We start from the raw sequence: 22,672 nt of genomic DNA on the forward strand, positions 1-22,672 counted from the left end.
TGAGCAAACACGCAGGCAAGCGACGCAATACACAGTCCTGACGCTTGTTTCATGCTTTCCGGTGATGGACAGTTGGTTGGTGTTACATGCAAATAAGCACAGCAATGCTCCCGCAAAGGTAGTAAAGGAGAAGACAGCCACTTAGCAAACATAGATAGAAATATTGTATGATTTTAAATATTCCAAAAATCGGCTTTGCTATTGTTTTACGAGTAATGCAAATAAATGAATTCAATCTGTTTGTTAGCCCTCAAGGATACACACAATATGTTTTGGGGAAAAACACTAAACGTAAACATCCGTGTGCTTGTTTAAGAGAAAACTCCGCAGGGCACCTTAAAGCGGTAATTTAAAATAACTTCGAATTACACATATGTGGTATTATTTTGAACTCACTTTTTGTTTTGAACCAAAAGATATTCAGCTTACTATCCCTTGTGACAAGAAAAGCAGCAAATCCGAACATCAGAGAAACTGAAACTATGGAATTTTTAGCATTGTGCTTGAAAAATGGCTTTAAAGATGAATCAATAGTTATCAATAGTCGGCGATTCCTTTTATGACAATCGACTAATTGATTAATCAACTAATTGTTTCATATCTAATATAAAGATGGTAAGGAGTGTCAAAGAGAGAAAGTATCTGTTTATACATTAAAATGTATAACCATATAGTGTACTGCATGCAATACTCTTAAATATGTTGAAATTCAGTCAAAATACTCAAATACATGGTACGTGCACTTTCCTTATGTTTCTGGGGTCCAATAATTCTTAAGGCTGTAAGCAGACACAACTTAAATTACCACAGGTAGCCTGTTGAATGGTAAGTAGTAGTTAAAATAATGCCTGTTGAGGGAATGAAATTCTTTTCCCAGAGTAGAGCATGTAAACCTCTAGCAAGGGCTCAAACACAAAAGCTAAGTTAAGTTACTGGAGCTGAAGGGGAATGGGGAGGCGTGCCTTGGAGCCCTGAGCTATGTTGGGAATTTTGGGAATTTAGTACACACCTTCTCCAACTTTGATGTAGATGTCTTGAGTCATCCTGAGCTCAGAGAAAGAGGTGACTGCCCTGTACTTCTTCTGGGCCCAGTTGAGGAGGTGCTCATTGCCATGGGGAAGGGTCTCCTTCTGGATCTGGCAGGAGAGGGAGAAGTTTCCCGGCTGAAAGTGGACCTCTGAGCCCTCAGATACCTTGAGGAGAGGAAAAGGCAGGCGTGTTAGAGGACTGCTGTGATAAGCTGTTCTCTCAGTTCTGCGCAATGCGAGAGTAAATGCTGAAATACAGGAGAAAGAGCTGCATGTTTTCTTTAGTCTATTCAGCTTTAGTGATGTCCAGCATCCATTTTAGTTGAGTTATTCACTAAAGTTGAAAAAAAGTAACAATTTTCTATTTCACTTAACAGTATAACACTTCACGATTTCAGCGGTAGGATATGCACATAAAAGTCAACTCATCCCTATTTTACAAAAGATATGTGAGATTGTAAAACGAAGAACCTGCAGGTAGACTGAAACAAGAGCTCAGCCTATTCAAAATTAAACCTGCTCTGTAAACACTGGTGAAACCCATCCTTCACACTCCATCCCAACCATTATTTCGAAGCTTCTACAAATATGCTCTGCGTATTTTTACACATGTTCCTCTCCACAATAAGGTGTCTGCAGTGTTTAGACAGCGTACTGTGTCGTAGTGCGTCATCACAAATGTGTAGGTATGCTTTAAAATGGCCACAAGGGGTAACAAAGAAGACACAAATATCTGACACAGGCAGACTGACAAACTGACAGACAGGGAGGCCACGAGGTAAAACACTCACACACAAACATTTAAGGCACATGCTAGTACCCTGGCATTAAACTGCTAGCATAAAAAACATATTTTGAATACATACAGACATATGCCAAAGGACAATACCTTTTTGCATGTCATACATCACTGAATACTATAGTGATAAAAGTGGTGGTTGCTGTACTGAATCCAGGTGTGAAATGTAAACATTCACAAAAAAGACAAAAATGAGGGAGTAGTCTTATAAGATATGGAGGGCAAAGAAGTGCTGATCTGCGTTGGACAGGGAAACTGGCCTTGCAGTATTGAGGAGGGACCACCCCCTTGGCACTTAATGGAGCTCAGCTCATATGCTTCATTTCAGAGGGATAAACATTCACATGTGCTGAAAAACCTACCGAACAACCAAATGAGTCCAAGCACAAGGTCTAGACAGCCTACCTCATTTTATTTCCATGCTTGTTTTTCTTTCTCCCTAGGTATCCTATCTGTATGCATGAGCTGAGACAGTGCTGGCAGGCCCAATTAAAACATTAAATCCATTTGAATCCAAGAAGAATACGTAAGACCACTTCTCTGTGACGATGTTATGAAGATGTCCCAAAATTGCAATCATGCTTTAATGATAATAGAATAATATCCCTTTGGGGTGTTTAGGTTTTTCAGACATAACTATTCAAATCCCCTCATGTGCAACATCTGTCTGACCTCTGGATGCTCCTCTCGATGTTCCTGGCATTGTCACCAGAGGCAGTAAATACTGGGGCCTAGGAGAAAGACTCTGTCGAAGAATTCAGGTTAATTTTATTTTTAGTGTGTTTACTACGGCGAAAAGTAACAGAAAGAAAGATGGCGAAGAGGTGGTTCCCTGAGCCAGTAAGGAGGGGCTGGGGTTTCTTCGCTAACCCTGCCAAGCTCAGCAGAGTTTATCAGTTTAATTGCGGGAATACGACTGTAATTAGTCGCAAAGAATTAGAGGGGAAAGCTTGAAAGCCAAATTAGCTCCAGGCCTTCCAGAGCGCTGAAAACCTCAGGAATTTGAAACGGGGAAGTGAGGGACCCATTCTGGGCTTTAACAAACTCTCTCTCTCTGTCTCCCCTGTTGCATGCCCATTTGACAGACCAAAAAAACATAGGACTCTATTTTCCTGCAGGCGCAAAGCCAGCGCTAGGGAAAAACACAGCTTTCATGCAATTTTCCTCTTGCGCAAGTCAATTTTTTGGGGTCTGCGCCTGTTTGGTAATTTCCTGGCACCAAACGAACATGTTTGCACCGAGTGGGGGGAGAGGCGCAGTCGAGGCTATGTTTATGCTGATTAGGTGGCGCAGTGCAAATTTGGTGCTCACTTTGGAACGAAATTTGCATTAAAACCTGCTCAGACCACCTCTTATTGCAAACGCAATTTTGGTGGCTTTAGTTGGCGCATGCATACAGTCGTCGCATTTTTGTTAAGTTTGGCCTCTTTCAGTTTGTTGCACATTGTTTTCATCTTCTGCAGAATGATATGTGCATCAAACATACGTACAAATTCTTAATGTGACTGAGGAAAAATCTTACTAATAATATCATCCACCTGAGTGTAATCTGGTGACCCAGAGTTCCATAGAAACGTCAATACTGATGTTCTGTTTGATGAGTGAGGTGCCCACAACAACCTGTAGAATGTTGGATATTTTCCGTGCAGTTGATTAAACTCCTGTCATCACAGAGCAGCAGGAATGATTCGTGTGTTTCCTCTAGAGTCTCTGATTTGAGAGATGGACTATGCAATTATCTCTAAATCAAGTCTTAATATAAGACCTGACCCGACTTATGATTACATATAGGCTCAGAGTCGCTACTGGGCAGTGAAGGCAAAAGCTCAGGGTGCAGGATACTGTTGGTGTGCACAGTGGCAAGAGGTAATAAATGATCAAAATAAATAAAAACACGCTGATAGTGAAGATTGTGGCGGCAGAAACACTCGCAATGTTTTCAGTGGATCATGTTCACTTGTGTTTCCTTCTGCTCAGAACAAACACCTCTGCAAAATCCTGCTTACTTTACGCACATCTGACACAGCGGGGATACCTTCATTAATTATTTAAATCTTCTGACGAGACACCAGGGATTAAATGTTAACTGACCTTGTTCGTTTTTCTTAACAGTAAGTAGCAAATTTCCAAACCCTATTATGTATTTGTTTGTTTTAACATATGAGGACAGTTTAATTTTTTTCCTGTTGGATAAATTACTGGTATTTTGCAAATAGACTTGTTTATGTTCATTGCACTTTAAAGCAAGAGTTTAAATGTATGAATTAGCCTATTAATTGCTTGCACAACTATAACCAGCCACGATGATATTCTTGATATTCCTGATATATAATATTGCAGCTTGGGCAATATTATATATCAGCTGTCTGTTCATTCTACCAGCGACAGCATATTTTTTGGTGATTTATATTAATATTTGAGGTGATTTGAATTTGTATTTTGGAACTTCAGATGCTTCACGGAGGTGAACTGTTTTTTTTTCTCTCTGAGACCTTATCCTCTCTCCCCCTCTCTTCATCTGTTGCTGCTTTTAAAGGGGATGAGAGGAGCTCATGTGATTGGTCATTGCTGAAGCTCGCCCTGACTCTCACCTGTTCATTCTGTATTTCTCCTATTAATAATGTATTCAGCCTCTCATCCACGTTGCGCCCTGCTGTACATGGTTCCACCAATGCCTGTGGTCACCAAAATTACAAAAAGTTGTTGGTCATGGCCATTTGTGTTTGTGCCTGGAGATTTTGCTGGCGTTTGTGCCCTATTTCAGGAAAATAGAGCTCTTAAAGTGCTGGAAAGCAAATTTCTTTCATGGGCTTAAGAAGAATATATAAATACAAATAAGTAGAATATATAAATAGAAATATACTATAGTGCATACTATATATATCAGCTCTCACTCAATACTGTAAATACTGTTACTTTCGTTGCTAATGTACTCACATGAAGCAAAAAAGCCTTATTACATTTGAAGAAAACTATTACAATAACAAAAATGTGATTTATTTAAAAAATTTAACTGGAGCATAGCACGCCAATGAATCTATTTTGTTTATTCTTGTATCAGAAAATTCTTTGTGTTGGATTCATGTTGGCCTCGTGAACACTGCAACAAAGGTCTCATGCCTATCTAGAGTTCTTCTGAGCTGCAAGCAGCAGCCCATTGCCAAGTAAAGCATAACCTCACTTTGTGAAAATAGAGCTCATCTCTTATTAAGCAATCTATTGCTATTACTGCCAAAAACTGTCTTGAAGGTAGATTTTGTTAGCTGTGAAGGCCTTGTAATGTGTTCTGAAGTTAAAATACATGAAAACTGGATATTACCACAACTTAAGAGGAATTCCTCAGACTTGGCAGCTGAGTGCAAACAAAGAATGTAGGAGAAGTTACATACCATGGGGACTGAAACTCATGCTTTCATGTTCGTACTGTAATGGTAGAAACTCATGTACATATGTTTGTAATGGAATTTGCAAGCAGGCATGTTACTTCACCAACTCAAATGGTAACTGTTGTCATCACTAGTATAAAATAATCAGTGTTAGTTCTGTATTACATCTGTTTAAAGTACTATTCTAACATCTTCAATTGTAAGATAACACTTCTCTTCATTATCTATTGTGGCACATTTGCCAGTACTGTGTACCCAATATGGCCCAAAACATTTAACAGTATATTTCCTGCCCTTTCTGCCTTTAAGCATCAACATATTATGGCCATATGTGCAGTGAAAAGGAGAAGGCATGCCAAATGTTTGAGATTAATTATCACAGAGATATAATCCTCCACTGCGTTCTCACTGCGTTCTCACTGAGCAACACCCTGAGCCTGAGAAATCGCAAAAGGCTGTTTGGAAATTAAGAGGTGTGGCAAACAGAGGATGTTGATGGAAAGTGCAGAAAGGTTTGATAGATAATAAGAGCATGCAATATCTCTCTGGTGATATTAATGTGATAAATGGCTGATTTGATCTGGTCTCTCTTGATGGGATACGGGGAGCTAATCATGCTGCTTGTTGCAAATGTGCGTGCGTTCCTGTGAACTGGCAGGCTCTGTTGTGGAGAAAACAATACCATATGTCTCAGCGCCACTCTGGAGCGTTCCTCTGCCATTCCTGTCTCCAAATAAAAACCAATAGTGGCTACCCATGGTTTCCATTAACAATTACACTGAGGAGAGTGCTCGTGTGTGAGAGGGAAATAACTCATACTATAAGCCTTCAACTAATGAAAGAAATACAGGAGTGAAAAGGCAAAGCTTGGCAAACAAACAATAGGCAACACAAGCCAACAGCAAAACTACAGTGTTGTTCCATCAAGAGTCATAAAACATTTGATCCAGATCAAGCCTTTCAAGCAGAGATACAACAGAGCCCTCATCCCCTAATCCCCAAAAAGAAATATATACATTTGGCCACAAAGTCAACACAGCACACTCTGCACATGTGTCTCGCTTAGAATTCTAGTGTCCCTTGGTAAAATTAAATTTGGCGTGCTTTCAATGTTAATATTTCATGTCATTTTAGACCCATAATGATTCCTGCCTGCTGCTGATTGACAAGGAGTACTGCGGAGAAGGTGTTTTACAACAGAAGTCTGGATTCTGACATTTTAAAAGACGACAGGGTCCAGTGGCCAACAGCAACAGAGTGCTCTACGTCTCTGAAGCTTTTCCAGGCAGCCCTTCTGTGTCCACGGAGCCCAGAGCACTGGGACCAGGAAACAAGGACTGGCAGGTCTGATTCAGAGTCCAATTAGTCCCAGGAAACAGCCTCTTCAATGGAAAAGCAGTGTGAGGGAGTTCTGGCAGTGGCTTTCTGTTCTGAAGTGTTAAGCCCAAAACCAGGCTCTCACCACAGCAAGTTCTCCACCTGAGAGGCACGGATGAGAACGTGTGGGAATTGGCAAGGTCACTAATACACTGAGATTTTTGCATCTGTGGTCATGGTACATACGTACTTTTGTGACCCGATGGAAGTTTTTAATTTAACTGACCGTTTGCTAAACCCCTCCCCCAAACGATTGTCCAGTCATAGTTTAGCAACAGCGTATGGAATGGATTAAAAAGTGTGTTTATTGGCTCTAACGTAAGCTTCAATTGTTAGCATGTCCAGCTAACTAGCTTACTACCTACAGGCCATCCAAGGCCAAGGAGCATATCATTAACTAACTACATTGGTTTGTGGGGTTACAGGTTATATTTAAAACAAAAAACACTCACAACTAGCACATCCACTGTTTAGTATTTTAGTAATACGAGCAAGTATGTAAGCTAAGCAGCCAAACAGGGTTATGTTTACTTACATGCCTTCTACATTGATCATCAACTGGTAAGGATGCTGACTTTTTGCCTGGGACATAGCCTGTACTTTAGCCACGGTCTTTTCATGCATGAAGCCATCAAGTGCATATTTGAGATCCCTTCCCAGAATCAAAAATACATGTTTTTCCTCTTACCTGTAGTGCTTTTTATCCATCAATACGGTTGGCGGGTGTAGTTCAGTAAAAAGAAAATAGTTCCTACACAGAACTGCTCACAACAAGGTCTGTGGATTATCTTGAGTAACTAGGTCATGATTTCTTGAAAGAGACATCTCTGTTGAGTTTTTCAAATGTATTTTTACAAGCCGAGTGCCATCTAGTTCCATTATATTCGAGAGAAGATAGACATCTCTACGGCCGATATCTCCAAAACTCGGCAACTCACACCAAAACAATCTAGATGGATAAACAGCACTACAGATGAGAGGAAAAAGATGTGTTTTTGAATCCTGTCCCTTTAACAGTGAAGAGAAGTCTGGTGAATGTTCTTCAAGCAGGATGTTGTGTGGCATGTTAAGGAGGTGTCACTGTGGAGGGAACCTGAGAAAAGGAACAGCATCTGGGACTCCTCCGGGTTACGGCCATGGGAAGTCAGCCTGGTGGATAAGATACCAACAGCTTGCGCTGCCAGAGGGCTGAGTGCTGTCACTCAAACACAAAATACTTAACACCTAATTCAGGCAGGGCCTCCTTCTTCAAGTTTCCCTTTATCTCTCCTCACCTCACTTGAACACTGCAATTATGTGTCAGACAGATATCATAGTGAAGGGCAAACAGAGAAAGCTAATACCTCAATTTTGTCTCAGAAAATATATTTTTGCTCCAGTCAGATGAAAAACTCAGCATGTGTAGCTGCTACTGTAAATTAATCTGAAGATACACACTCCTCTAATACAGAGATGTATCTTATCATTTAAAAAGTATATTGAGAGCAGCCTCTTTTTCATATTTCAGAGTTAAAGAAGTGAAAACTCCTTGCTTGGCAAAAGCACTGATATCCAACATCATTAGAAACACAGCAACAGCTCTGCCTGGACTGAAGGCTTTAATGATGGTTGTCAGCTGTTTTCTGTCTGCCACCACTGACAAGGGGAGACATTTACTGTGATGCTGACCTGCTGCTTTCTACAGAAACACCCATCTCACCAGCCACACATTATCACAGCAAAATACAAACAGGCCAGTTGTACATCCATCTGCATGAAATCCATAAGTTTCTTTTGACATGAGAACATTTACATTACTATAGGAAATAATCATTAAAAGGAGTACTTGGCACACGGGCCTCATGTCTTCATGTTGTGTATTTCTCTAATGATTCTACTCGCGCACAAGAAAATTAGAAAAAGATTTTTGATGCGTTCCTGTTCACCTCACATGCTGGTTATTCAATTTTGCAGGGACCTCAAAAATGTCTTTAAAGGCAAAATGTTTTGTTTAGAAAAACAGATTTTCTAAAGTTCTCTTAAAAGAAATATTTATTTGGATGCAAGATGAGTTAAAGGCAAAACCCAATCCTTTAACTATGCAACCATTTTTATTTTACAGTAATCACTCTCAGAGGGGATGATTTACTAACATGTCTGCTTGATGAAAGTCACATGCCAGATAAGGCTAAAAAAGTTTCATATGGTCTAGAAGAGGCATATTTATACTCTGGCTGTTCTAAATGTCAAAGGGGCTGGGACAAAGAGAAGACGTAAGTGAAACACAAGGCTCTGTATATAATATGTGTGCGTGCATGTGTACAGATGAGCCGGAGCATAACACTTTTTGTTTGTAATCCATGTATATTCTTCTCCGTGTCACATTGGCTTTCACGGCAGGATGTTTTGTGCATGAGAAGTAAGCAAGAAAACACTCAAGCACATATGGAAATCATTTGTGTACCTGATACTGCATTCTTGCAGAATGCCATGGTGTTAACATACAATTGAAAATGATTACTTTTGGGGAGCCAAAAATACAGAAAAGCCTTCAGAGCATATAAAGGCAAAGAAAAAGTTTCCATAACAATATAGTATAGTTAAGCCATGGCTGAGGCTTCTGGATCTCATTTTGCTATGATTTTCTCATGTGATACACAGGCTTTGAACAAGGGCACTGAAGCAATCCATTTTTACATTTTTTATTAAGTTTCCCAGCGAGGCCCCATGGTACCTTTACTAAATATGGCTGGCTCTCCAGGGAACCTGGCTTCAACTACATTGCGATATCCTTCAACAAAACATCTTATCTTCCTCCCCCGTATGTACCCTGGTCTTAACACAAACCTCTGTTGAGTTATTTTGATATTGCTGACAACTTTAAAGTGAGACAATGTAACTATTAAAAGAAGAAAAAAACACATTCTTCCTCTTACAAATGAAAAGTTGAACTGACGTTTTTCTGCAACAGCCTAACTTGGTCTGGTATGACCAGTTGCTTATGGTGGCTAATGTTAGCTAATGTTCGCAAACTTAAAATAGATGACCTTAATGAGCCAGTTTGCTGATTTTGTTTGTGCTCCTGTTACACTACCTTTTAGCATGTCACGGAAGTAACATGAAGATGTCTTTAAAGTAGCTGACTCAAGAGAATCTTGTGAAATTAAGGCTTTAACTACCACTCGGTGAACACAGTGGCTTTCTGCAAAAGCTACATAGTCCCACTTTAAGTCATTGATGAAGACTTCTATTTAAAATTATGTTACAAATCTGATCAGTTGCACCTCAGATTGGACACCAAATGCAACTATTAAGATTATAATTATTTACGAACAAATTAGCAATATAATTCAGAGATCAACTACTTCCTCAGCGGCGCTTTAGTGGTGTAGTGTTTGCTACCACACATTCCCCCTTGTTAAGGTTTCTGTGGTCTATGGATACGCCCTGTCAGATTTGAACAGCTGCCAAGCTATCAACAGGGCTGTTTAGAGGAGGGGGGGCAGTGGGGATATGGCCCTGTGGTTATGGAGCTTGAATAAAGCTGAGAAAGCACATTTCATCTTTTTTAGATAAATACATTTTACAACAGGATGTGAGGGGGCGATACTGGTTTGAGTTTGATGACAATAATAATAATGATAGTAAAAAAAAAATTTGAAAACTCTCGCAATTAAATACTGAATCATTTGATACAAATCAAAGAATATTCATATTAATCAAACTTGTACTAATCAAAAACGGCTTCCACAATTACTACAATCATACAAAAGAAAAGGTTAAGAATCCATCTGCACAGTTGTGAGAAGAGTACACAGCTGTAGCTAAATAAGTATGCAAAGATACAGAGATAAATGCCTCGCCACAATGACTGTGCATTCATGCCATCAAGATCAAACCGTTATCATGAGAAACCTCTTGTGGAGTGTGGAAAGGCCTCCACTGCAAATTTATATCACTTTAAATATTTTACTCGGGGAAGAAGGCTACTGAAACGGGAATACGGTTTAGCCTTTGAGGAAATGAATACACAGTTTTAGTAAGTAGGATTTAAAGGCTTTTACTGATGCTGGACTCACATGAAAGGTACGTTTAATGCCCGGGGCCAGGTTCTCTGTCTTGATCTTCCAGATCAGTGGTTGGGGGGAGTTGAGCACGAAGACCAGTGGCTTCTGATGGCGCAGCAAAGACTGGATGGGCTTCAGATGCAGCTCAACCTGGCAAGGCAAAAAGAAAAAGAGATTGGAGTCATATAAAGGAACAATTCACTGGTAAAAAAAATATGATACTAAGGAAGAGATAAGGGCATGAACAGAGAAAATTCACTACAAGATCAGTCACAATACATCACATGATCCCATTTCACACAGCTACACTGTGCGAATGTCAGAGCTTTGATTTTCTCATGTTCACTGAAATATAACCAAAAATATCAGTTACTATCCTGGTGTAATTGCTGTGCTATAATGTTGTAGATTGTTCTTCTTTATCAGGTTTTGTGGTTGTTTATGTACTCACTTTGCTGATAAACTCACAAAGACGGCATGCTGTGTTCTCACTAAAAGGCACTTGCTTAGCTCTGATATGTAGCCTCAGCAGGATCTGAACGTTCACACAGTGGAGTCTTTGTTAACAGAGGGGGGGAAAGTAAGTGGTGGGTCTCTGTTACCATCTCTACAGCATGCAACTATGTCTTTGGTTCTCAGACTGCCATTAAAATAGATTTTCACAGTCTGGTAGTGAGATGGGGAAAACAAACTTGATGTTTTGGGACCTAATCTGTTGTTTTCTTGTTTCCACTGTTACAAGACCTGTCTGGACCATTTGGACCAAATCTAGTCAGGTGGTTCATGGCCTGATCATGCACTGAACTCACACTCATCTCAGGAAAGGATCTGGTTTTCCATTGCCCTCTTTACAGATAAGATATAACTTTTAAATATTGCCATAACCAAAGCTTACCCAAGATTTGTTAAAAATTCTCAATTGTTCTTTCTAGCTTTGATGAGAAGTGATACTCTCGAGGGTATGGTGGTCTGTCTGACACTCTTCTTTCAACGCCCTCCATTCTGTATTCTCAGACTAATCATATCAGCCCCATCCTGTGTGTCAGCAGTAAAAGCCTGTAAATCACTAATCCAATCCACAAGGATTCACATTATGGGATATAACAACCCCTACAGTAACTTAATTAGTCATGGCTTGCAAAAAAAATTGGCCCTTCACTTTTCCTAATAAATACAGCCTTTGTTCCTCCATTGAAGCTAATAATGGAACAAACGATCTGTAATTACGATGATGCCGATTGTAAAACTGAGTTGACAGTTTAACATTAGTTAAGAGTGTTTGAATGAGTTAGAACCATGAAAAACTGTAGAGAACATTCATACCAATTATTTGTTTGGATGTGGTTATGGCGTGTTTATTATCAAGACGAAGATCTATATCGTTAATGGAAACCATTACCATTTTTCTGGTACAATGCATTTCTGCTACACTCATACACTCTTTATTTCACTCACTACAAATCAACAAACAATACTGTACTCTTTTAGACTGATTTGAATAAGGACAAAGTGAACCATTTATGTAATAATCTGTTATAGGTTCTGAACCAGATTAAATACTGAAAAACATCTACTTTCATCCATTCAATATTTTCCATATTTCTCCCTTATATTATTATACCTATATTTCCATATGCGGTGAGTAGGGCTGAAATCTGCTCTATCACAAATTATTAACAATATCTTAACAAGCGGTAAGAGGTGAAACAATTATTTGGAAACTGTTGATTTTGCTTGCTACTGTTACCAGCAAATGGCAAATGTAGTCAGTTGTAGTTATTTAATGTTAATTTCTGAAGTTGACAACTAAATGAAATTCCTGACTGTTGCAATTGGCACAGCTCAGAAAAAAAGAAAAGAAAAACATTTTGCATATCTACAATTTCATGACAACTGGGCAAACTCCATCTCCTGATGAAGATGATGTGATATGATCAAAAGCTCCAGAATAGCTACTAAATTAACCTTCAGGTGAGATTGTTTTGTCAACTGCTGTTTCCAAGGTCAAGAATGAACTTTGAACCTCAACAAGCCCATAGTATCTTGTTGTTAACTTATCTTGTATAGACAGTAGACAGTTCAAATTGCCATATTGGTCTGAAAAATCGCAATTACCTTTTGACAGGGACAGTGCATATTAATAACATTTCTGAAAATATGCCAGAGTTAGCCAGAAGATCAATTTCATCTGTAGCCCCCGGGCAGGCAAGTTGAAAGCAAGACTTTAAAAATAAAAACATAGAAAATCCAATCAATGATAAAAGCAGTGAAAAATATGCAGATACAAATAGAGCCTGCACTACTTAGAGACAAAAGAGATAGCTCTTATGACACACAGAATCAACAACAGCATGACAACAGTCAATAAATCAACAGATAACACGACAACACAATCAACAAATAGCGTGACAACACAATATAGGCCTGGTGAAGTATTATATCTTATACCTCTCTCTCTCACACCCATACACGCGATGCTTCACCAAGCCAACTGCATGCTAGACTTCGGTTTCCCTTAGAAGAGATCTATTCTATCCAGTAAAGCGTGATTTTTATCTTCTGGCAGATACTCTGTGTTCAAAGACTTGTCACTGTGATGCTGCATGAAGCCATTTAACAAGCGACACCGACAACATAGAGAGAGTGAACATGAAGCATCAAAGCCTAATTATCAGTCCTCCACAGATGTGAGCCCTGGAGGAGAGCAACACAAACGAGTGTTTAGTAATGTGGTCCATGAAAGTGTTGCAAAAATCATTAAAAAGTCCCTCTGAGAGAAGAAAATGGAAGAAATTACTGAACAGTTATCTATGAGGCAAACTGGATGGTGATCCAAACAAAGAGATCAGAGACTCACTGCTCTCTCTTTTTTTTTTTGCATATTTGCTTCCCCCATTAGTCCAGACTCTGGAAAAAGCGTGTGCATCACTCCTCTGAGAATAACAACAACCAAGATATAATCATACCTGGCTTGGCTTTGAGGCCCTGGCTTTGAGAGATGGAAGAGGGAGACAGAAGAAGAATGAGAGTGAGGGAGAGAGTTGTAAAAGATGAGGAAATTAAACCCAGACAGAAACATTTCCAGAAGACGTGAGTCACCTGAAAACAAATATAAATAGAGCGCTAAGGAGAGGAAGTGCCAAGAGGCGCTGATGGTGAAAAACCTGTGTTTATTATCTGCTGTTATTCAAGGTTTATCAAGTAAACATTGATAATAACAAGCTATATCAGTTCTGACCAGAGCTGGGTTGCACAATGTAAGCAATGATCAGGATTCAACAGCAGCTGGTGTGCATCTCTGCCCACGCAGTTACCGCCATAAGGTTTGGTAAGACTGGTGCACATAGCAACAGACCTTGTCACAAAGCCAGGGTGCGGAGAGAAGAGGTGCAGAAACACCAGGCATCAAAGTGCCTCTAATGGTGTTCACAAGGATCAGGTGGCGCTGAGTTGTCCCTGGTGCTGCTACCTTCATTGGACCCTGCGGAGAGTGTCTGCCAGGGACGGAAGGCCACGCCTGATTGATTATCAGGAGGCTGGCACAGGGATTTGGGGGTCCAGTGTCCATTACAGTTATGGGGCGCATTTGCCAGCAGCCAGGGATGGAGAACTATCGTGTTACTGAAATTACACTTCACACAAGGGACGACAGCTGTAGCAGGATAAGCAAGGCCCATCACAGAGCATACCATTAGTGGTGGTAGCATGTGTAAACAATGGAAATGTTAAAAAAAACAAAAAAACAATTCAGCTTCAACTTTAAGCTCTCGATCAACAAACACAGTGCCAACTGGAACAAAAACCCAAATGATGAATCATACACAAGCCTTTATTGTATAACAAAGCCACATAGTTAGATTTAGAACCTACTGATGCCTGTGACACTGTAATTGTAATGGGTGATTTGTTTTTGTCCTGTCTTGAACATGTGGTTGCAATTTCAATGACCTTTCAAAGCCAAATAAATCACACCAAGTTTCAAGTGTGCTTCATAAACACTGTGCATCAGCATTGCAATGTGATACTTTCATAGACAAACATGGACACCCTGCAGTCAGAGCTCAGTATCAGTGCGGCTCAGTGTCCTTGCAGTTTCCTTTATTGACAGAGCTTTTTAAGTGACTGACGATCCCTGCTGATTCAGGGACATCCTTTAATTAGCGAAAAAGTAAGACTAATCTCGGAACACATTCATCCTCCCAGGAAATAATAATCAACAACAACGACAAAATGAAACAGAGACATACTGAACAGGGTCTTGAAGACTTGAAGACTTATTTATTATTATGTCTATTTCTATTCTATTAGTACCTCTTCTCCTGTGTGACGTGATAGTGAGCAGCTGTAACAAAGAGTTTCCCCTCGGGGATCAATAAAGTATTTCTGATTCTGAATAACAACGACTGGCTTGCATGTTTTAATTAGGAATCAGTATGGGTTAAAACAGATAGATATCCAAGAACATTGGAACCTTGAACATTGCAAAAGTTGAAAACAAAGAGGGCTGGCTAAAAACTGAAAAGTCATGGCTCCAAGAGGAGAAAGGCACACTGCCTGGGACCAATCATACTGTGTTATCTGGTGTGTGTGTGTGTGTGTGTGCGTGTGTCTTGTCTGTCTGAATCTTGGTTCTTTGTGGATCACTGAGGGTGTACAGAGGGAAGGGGGGCCGGTGCAAAGGAGCTAAGTGATGGAGGGGAGCCGGACCAAAACCTGTTGACCGCTCTTATCAGTGCCACCCACATTTTTGAATGTGATGGGGATGCTACCTGGAGCCTTTCCCCTGAAACTGTGATGGTAATCAGTCTGCACTCAGATCAACGCCAAACTGCAAGAAAACAGCCTGAAAAGACGTCAAAGTGAGACGGGACCTCTGGATAGCAATCTTTGAGTGATATAGCAGAATGGCAGGATATGCTGAAGAAACTAACACGGCATCGAGGCGGGAGGAAAGACCAAGATTAGACTTTGATTAGATTACAATCAAATTGGAATTTTAAAAAAGGTTTGCAAAAAAAGTCAGTATATACTGTATCACCTTGTGTTTGTTTTGATTTGTATACTTATTTGGTCAAAATTGTAATTACCCAAATGAAGAAATTAAAGTTTTATTTATTTTTCTGTAGTGCCGCCTACATTAGAGTTCTCCACGGGGCGTGAAATGTTGGTTCTGACTGACGATGTTGGTACTGTAATTTCACTGGTAATATCGGCAATGTAGGCAGGTACAAATAATAGTTTGTAATTAATTTGCTCGCCAAAAGTAAGTAAATTAAATCATTCAAAACAAAAACTACTTGTGAGTTATTGCTTAATGCCATGCTAATTACAACCTACTACATCCATGGTATCGCCTAAGACTACTTAGCTAACGTTAGATGTTTGGCAGACCGTAATATTCTTAATGAAACTATTCATAAAGTCAGTCTAACATTTGATCGTGTGAGTTATAGATGACTAATGTATGTAAACTTGCCACGGTAGGCACAGTGGTTACATAACAACTTAACTGTGCACGTTTACGCATGCGCCATACTGTGGGATAAACACAACGCTAAGAGTGCAGGAGCTGTTGGCGACTCAGCAAGTGTTAAAATAACATAAACCAACAAAAGTAACTAGCTAACTAGTTTCCACTCGGAAAGTGAAAGCTAGTTAGCCTAGCCTGCTAGCTTCCACTTTCCAAGTGGAATACAAACTTAACATAACGATGGATCCTCCCAAATGTTGAATGTTCTAAAAGGACAGACTTCCTAAATTGCTAACAGTTGATAATTCCTTACATCCCTCTACCTTTATCATGAAATGTAGGAGAAAAACTAGTCCTAGCGAGCAAAAGGCTGGCTTTCAGTGTGCAGTTTGACTTGTGTGCAAGCTCACCTCATATCTGACACTGTGCTCAGCTCCTCCAGTTAGTCACTCAGACAGTCAAAGATATCTGCAAATTCCAGCTGATAAAACAATCATCTGCTGCTGTTTGATGTTTGCCTTCGGTAAACTGATTAGAGCAAGATGGCCGATTCCCGATACCACCAGCCCTTTTTGTTTACTTTCTTTTTTATCACCCGACTGTATGCCCAGACAGGCCTCTTGTTTTTGAATAGCTTATTTTTGCTCTACAGTTTGCAGCAACCGTGGAACTAGGTGTCTACTATAGTGCCAACCTCTGCTTCAACGCACATGTGGTGGTGGCTTGTAAGCAAGGTGCAAGGCCACTTTAGCATGTGACAGAAGAACATATGGAAACATGTTCAAACTTGATACCTACACCATTGAAAGAGAGCAGGGGAGCAGAAAAGAACACTTCAGAGTGAGGTCATTGTTTTGTTAAGTGGCAAAACACCAACACCTTCACGTCAATTCTCAACCAACGAAAAGATATTTTGCCTCAAAATCCCAAGGGGTTTATAGCTTGGATGAAATTTGAGCAGCAAGTCTAGTCTACAGCACAGCTCACTCTGACTGTAACTCTCATTTGTTCTCTCACTTTAGAAGATTAGATCCTTTTTATACAATCAAATTGAATTTTGTGAAAATGTGATGATTATTACTGCCATTATTTGACAAAATGACTACCCACGGACACACACAGCCCCAACCTTGTCCTAGTCACTAGTCCTGTTCCAGGATACTGCCTCTCAGCCTGGGCTGTCTTTCCTTTAGAGGCCTATATGAGTATAAGAGAGAAAAGGGGCTTCTGTTACTTTGATCAGGACAACTGGAGCTGAAGAAATTGAATTTTGTGAAAATGTGATGATTATTACTGCCATTATTTGACAAAATGACTACCCACGGACACACACAGCCCCAACCTTGTCCTAGTCACTAGTCCTGTTCCAGGATACTGCCTCTCAGCCTGGGCTGTCTTTCCTTTAGAGGCCTATATGAGTATAAGAGAGAAAAGGGGCTTCTGTTACTTTGATCAGGACAACTGGAGCTGAAGAAGTCATCACTCTTTATTTCAGACAAATGTGAATAACACTTCTGAAATGAAAAATTATTGTCCAGGCGAGCCAGTGTCAATACTGGTCATTTTATGGAAAAGGAGAGTTCGGTATCTATGAAACAAACAGCCCACTGTCTAAAAGAAACGTTGAGTAAAAATCCAGAGTATGAAAAAATAGTCCAATAGTTTTTTTTAGATATTTCAGTCTGAACCAACGAGGTGGACCTACTGACCAACTGACTGACCCACAGACCAACAGTAGTAAAGCAGTAGTAGTACTAAGCAGTAGTAAAATGAGACTGAGCCCATCATGACCACTACAAATGAAGTGAATTTCTGATTTTATCAGGGAGTTGCATGAAATTGATGGTTCAAAACTTAAACATTATTTGTTTCCTACTGCGATGTTTCAGTACTTCAACAATAAGGACGCATGTAGATGCAGCGGTAGGTAGCGCCTTCAAACTTCGCTACATTTTTGTTTTAATCAGGTTTTTTTCTGCTTTAATGCTGAAACATCACTGAATTATGTGTGATTGGATTTGTTTTAAAGAGCTAAGCCAAAATTGTTCAAATCAACTTTAACAGGAGATTTTGACTATGCTGCGGCCTGTAGCTCCTTCAAACTCCACTAGCTACATTCTTGTTTTTTCATCTGTTTTTTCGGGGGGGGGTTGCCTTTTTTAGATAGGGACAGCTGAAGAGAGACATGCAAGATGAAAGGACTCTGTGTTTACATCGATGATGCTTGGTGCTCAAACGCAGGCAAAGTGGATGGACACTGTTTCCCAAATGTTAAGCTTTTTATGTGAAGATGAAAACCATATTATCAGCACTCTCTCTATCTGCTGTTTACATTCCACCAGACGCAAATTCAAAAAATGCACTGCAGAATTATGTCCTGGGTTTAATACATGTATGAATATAAATAACTATATATTGTTTTATTTTATTTTATTTATTTGATATGTTACCCTATTCTAATATAAATGTAATGATCTGTTATGTTCTATGTGTGTAGCATGAAGGGACTACAAACTCATTTCGTGGTACAACCTTGTGTTGTAAAATGATAAATAAATTACCTTGTACCTTGTAATCATTTGCTCACTGGTGGACAGAACAGTAACCGGGCAATTAAATACTGGACTTGAGCAGAGTTGTTGGGAAGTTGTACTTGATTTTAGTCATTTGATTTCTGCGAGGGAACGCTTGCAAAACTAGGCTGAACCAATTTCCAAATTAATTATTTTATGTTGATACAAGAGCCGAACAATTGTTGTTACTTGTTCATTTAAATCAGCAGCACCTGTTTTAAATACAAGTGGTTCTAAAGATCATACCCGCATCAAGAACAATCATGCACAGACCGCTATACTTTCACCTCAGCAAATTTGAACACATGGCTTGTACATCATCAGAATACTATCCAAAATATTATTGTGGATATTTCTAGCTTTAGGCTACTTAAATGAATGATTAGCATATTTTCTCCTTCTGGTGTGTTATTCTATGGTGCCCTGTAAATGTGAGCATATCCCAGACGAAGCACTATGCACAGTCACTACTGAGGTGTTCTGTTGCACTTAATAACTCAGCTTTGGTGTGGAGATTGGCCAGGAGCCAAAGTGTGTATTCTGAGTCAGGTCCAGCTGTGGATAACAGTTCATACCCTTTACTTAATACCCATGCAGAATGGGTTCAGTGGTACAGGCAGGAAACAATTCATTGCTCTCACGTCTTTACTGAAAATACGGACAAACTGCAAGCCGTGACTTTCACACATGGATGTGAAAGAGATGTGAAGCAGGCCTCACACATCGCAGCTGCAGGATGTGTGTGTGCCTCTGTGTGTCTGAAATTGACCATGTGATTCCTTTTGCCCACATTAGTCCATACACACACGATGTGAAATAGCAGATTTATTTCCCTACCTGGTCAAGGCTTGCCTTTCCAGACACTTAGTAAGGAGTCACTGGGGTACATCATGTTCTCCTGCAGCCCCTCATCCCAGACAGCCAGTCCAGCACAGCCAAAGATCAGCCACAGGCACCCCTGTACTGCAGACCATCGTACAAATCATCCAAACACAGTCTGTTCGGTGGCCCAGACACCACTTCCTCCCCCATCAGCAGAGTTGAAGAGGAGAACTCAAATAAAATCTACATAATCACAGACTGACCGGCCCCCTCTCTGCTGACTTTGAAAATAAGCAAAGGATGAACATGCCAAAGCAAACACGGGAAAAGACCAATTACTGAGAGTGAAATCAATTTGCGCACTTCCAACTCTGACAACTAAAATGGATTAAAACACTGAAATTAAAGGAACAGTTCAACATTTTGGAAAATACCCTTTTTGCTTTCTTGCTAAGATTTAGATGAGACGATGCATACCACTCTCGTGTCTGTACACTAAAACCACAATGTGCTGTTTTTACACGCTTTTGGTTTAATTAAAAAAACTATTTGTCGTGTTCAATAGCAAGCTTTAGAGGTGCTGGTACTGTAGATGCTGTTACCATTGGACAGAGCTAGGGCAGATGTTTGCCCCTGTTTTAATGGAATGAGTAAATTCTTTTTTTTCCCACTGGATTATCACCGCCTCCTGTCACGGAACATCAGGGGCAGATTGTGTCAATGCAACCACAGTCTGACGCACTGTGTGCCCTCCAACACAGTCTTGTTGAAGGCTAAGCACTTAGGAAGTGTCTGAACAGGCCAATCTGTGCCCACAACCCAGGTGGAAATGCAATCAAGGACCAGAGGGGGAGTGGGCAGAGTGTCCAAGCGTCCTTTAGGGGATCTTATCTTATCACAAGCAGAAACCTCCACTCAACAGAATGAGCTTCTGCAGGGCCACCTAATTTCAACCAGAGCCAGACTGACCTTCTGCAGCCAAGGCTGTAGGCAGGGGAACAGACAGCTGGATTTCTGCCTCCTCCACAAAAGTCCTCACTTGACCATGGAGGTGATGGGTTACCAACAGCTGGATAAATTGACGTGAAGAGACGCATTTCACAGACCCTGAAACTAAAGGTTTTACAGGGCTATCCATAACAGTTATGCTGTGACTGCTCATTTACAGAGAAAATTATTCAATACATCTGTTAAAAAAGAAAACAAATAATGTAAAATATATGTGGCCTTTTTTTCAAATGGCCACAGTCCAAATTTGTGTCATTTCACTTATGCACTTATCCCTCTGATTTAAATCCTAATAAATGCACTCTGTAGAAGACTAAAAAAATATAAACTTTGGCCAAAATAAACAAATACATACAGAAATCTGTTATTAATTAGACCTTTTGACTGTATCCATGAAGCCTTATTTGCTCCATCACTTCCAGAAAAAGGGTCTCTGGAGAGCAAGTGAAAATAAGATAAGACAACCCGTCAGACTGTGACAGCTTTAACAGCAGCTAAACATGGTTAAGATTGTTTGATTTTCTGAAGTGTCCTTGTTGGCACAAGTTGTAACAGAAAGAAAAGCTTTTTGTAATTTATGTGAAGAAATCCTGACTGCATGGACTTTGCCTTGCACTCAATAATCTGGCCCATGAACGGCCAGTCAATTGTTCGGAAAATAAATGTTTTGCGTGAATATCTATCTATGTCTAATCATAATCCACCTTGACACAAGTATATCTGAAGCTAGATGAAACAAAACGAAAACCTTCTACTGGACACTCCAGTAGTCTGCAGTAGTATAGTGCACTCAGAGGAGCATACAGTTTTGAATTAAGTGGTGACAGATACACCACCTGAAATCCTTGCATTTAAAGGCTTATTTTGATGTGGCAGAATCACTTCAATTTCTGGGAAAATTATACAAACTTTTATTCAGATAATTGCCTAGAATAGTAGATTTAACTCAGGAAGACACCAGCTTTTGAAGCAACTTCGTATTAAGACAACTGTAAACCCTCTAGCCAATCGAAAACAAGACTTTTACTGCTGTTAGGGCAACTGAAGGCCACATAAATGAGAGCAGCTCATGGTCACTTTGCACTGCACCAATATGATAGGCAGAAAAACATGCTGTGTTGTCATACCTAATATTAGGGCTAAATAACACTAAATTAACACTGAGATTGTTTTGTACAAATTGTAGGGTTCAAATTGGAAAGAAAGGGTTCCTGTTTTTTTATTCCAAATCATCTTTGTTAAAACTAAAAAAATTCTCAATAGCAGATGTAGAATTTTTTTACACAAACACTTCTTTGTTTTGACAGGGGTTTTTTTGTCTTCTTAATTTTAGAGTTAGATGCATAACTCTATGTCACAGGATGTTTGTTAACTTGTTTTTTTTCCATGTATGTGAAACAACTCAGTCCATTCTCAATAACTGTGACTGGTTATTCACCGTGCAGGCAGGGTATGCATGCAAAACCACAGACCACACTACAATTAAACTTTTGATTGTGTAATTTATCAGCTGGATTACACTGCTTGCCTGTATGACAATGAAAAGTGTACCTAGTTTCAAGCAGGGAAAATGGTTTAAATATTGTACCATGTTGGGCCTAATTTGCCTTATTACATTGCACCTTTTGCAATGTGTCTCCTGCGCATGTATCCATTGCGACATCAATGCTGAAACCACTGCTCAGCCGTAACATAATGTCTAAGATTGAAATTTAAAAAAATCTGACAAATCTCAAATGTAAAAGAAGCCCTGTAACTGCTTCAACTCCTCAACATTACATTATGTGGAATAAAAATGACAATCCCTCTCATTGTTATGATTACAGGAATCTATAATTTAGGTATGTAGTAAGGCTTCAGAACAAGCACAGCCACTAAAACCAGAGGACAATTTCTGTATTTACCTGCTGCAGCATAACCACACACTGTGTTTCTGTATATTTGGCCTTGGCAACGTTCAAGCCTACATCAGCAGCAAAACTGTATTGGCAAGCCTATACATGCTGGTTTTCAAGCTGCTGTGACTGAGGGGGATGGGAACTAGGGACAGTTTAAAATCCAGACGCAGCCTTTTCGAAGGCCGTGGGCCCATGATTCATCTTCAAACTATGGCTAACTTTGAGGAGTCCTGCCATGAGACATCCTGTATAACACCTGAAGACA

At 39.9% G+C, this 22,672-nt stretch overlaps 1 protein-coding gene across 2 annotated transcripts in view; it reads right to left on the bottom strand.

The window, feature by feature from the left end:
* tgfbr3 (transforming growth factor, beta receptor III) overlaps positions 1-22,672 on the bottom strand; it is a 75,034-nt gene that overhangs the window by 27,537 nt on the left and 24,825 nt on the right. For both annotated transcript variants that reach the window (XM_044199590.1, XM_044199589.1), the window contains exons 4-5: positions 10,649-10,786; positions 1,010-1,193 (exon numbers count right to left, since the gene is read on the bottom strand). In XM_044199590.1, coding sequence (XP_044055525.1) covers positions 1,010-1,193; positions 10,649-10,786 — 322 coding nt within the window. The remainder of the gene's footprint in view (positions 1-1,009; positions 1,194-10,648; positions 10,787-22,672) is intronic.

The sequence above is a fragment of the Siniperca chuatsi genome, linkage group LG6 (assembly GCF_020085105.1).
Source record: "Siniperca chuatsi isolate FFG_IHB_CAS linkage group LG6, ASM2008510v1, whole genome shotgun sequence".
Classification (NCBI taxonomy): Eukaryota; Metazoa; Chordata; class Actinopteri; order Centrarchiformes; family Sinipercidae; genus Siniperca; species Siniperca chuatsi.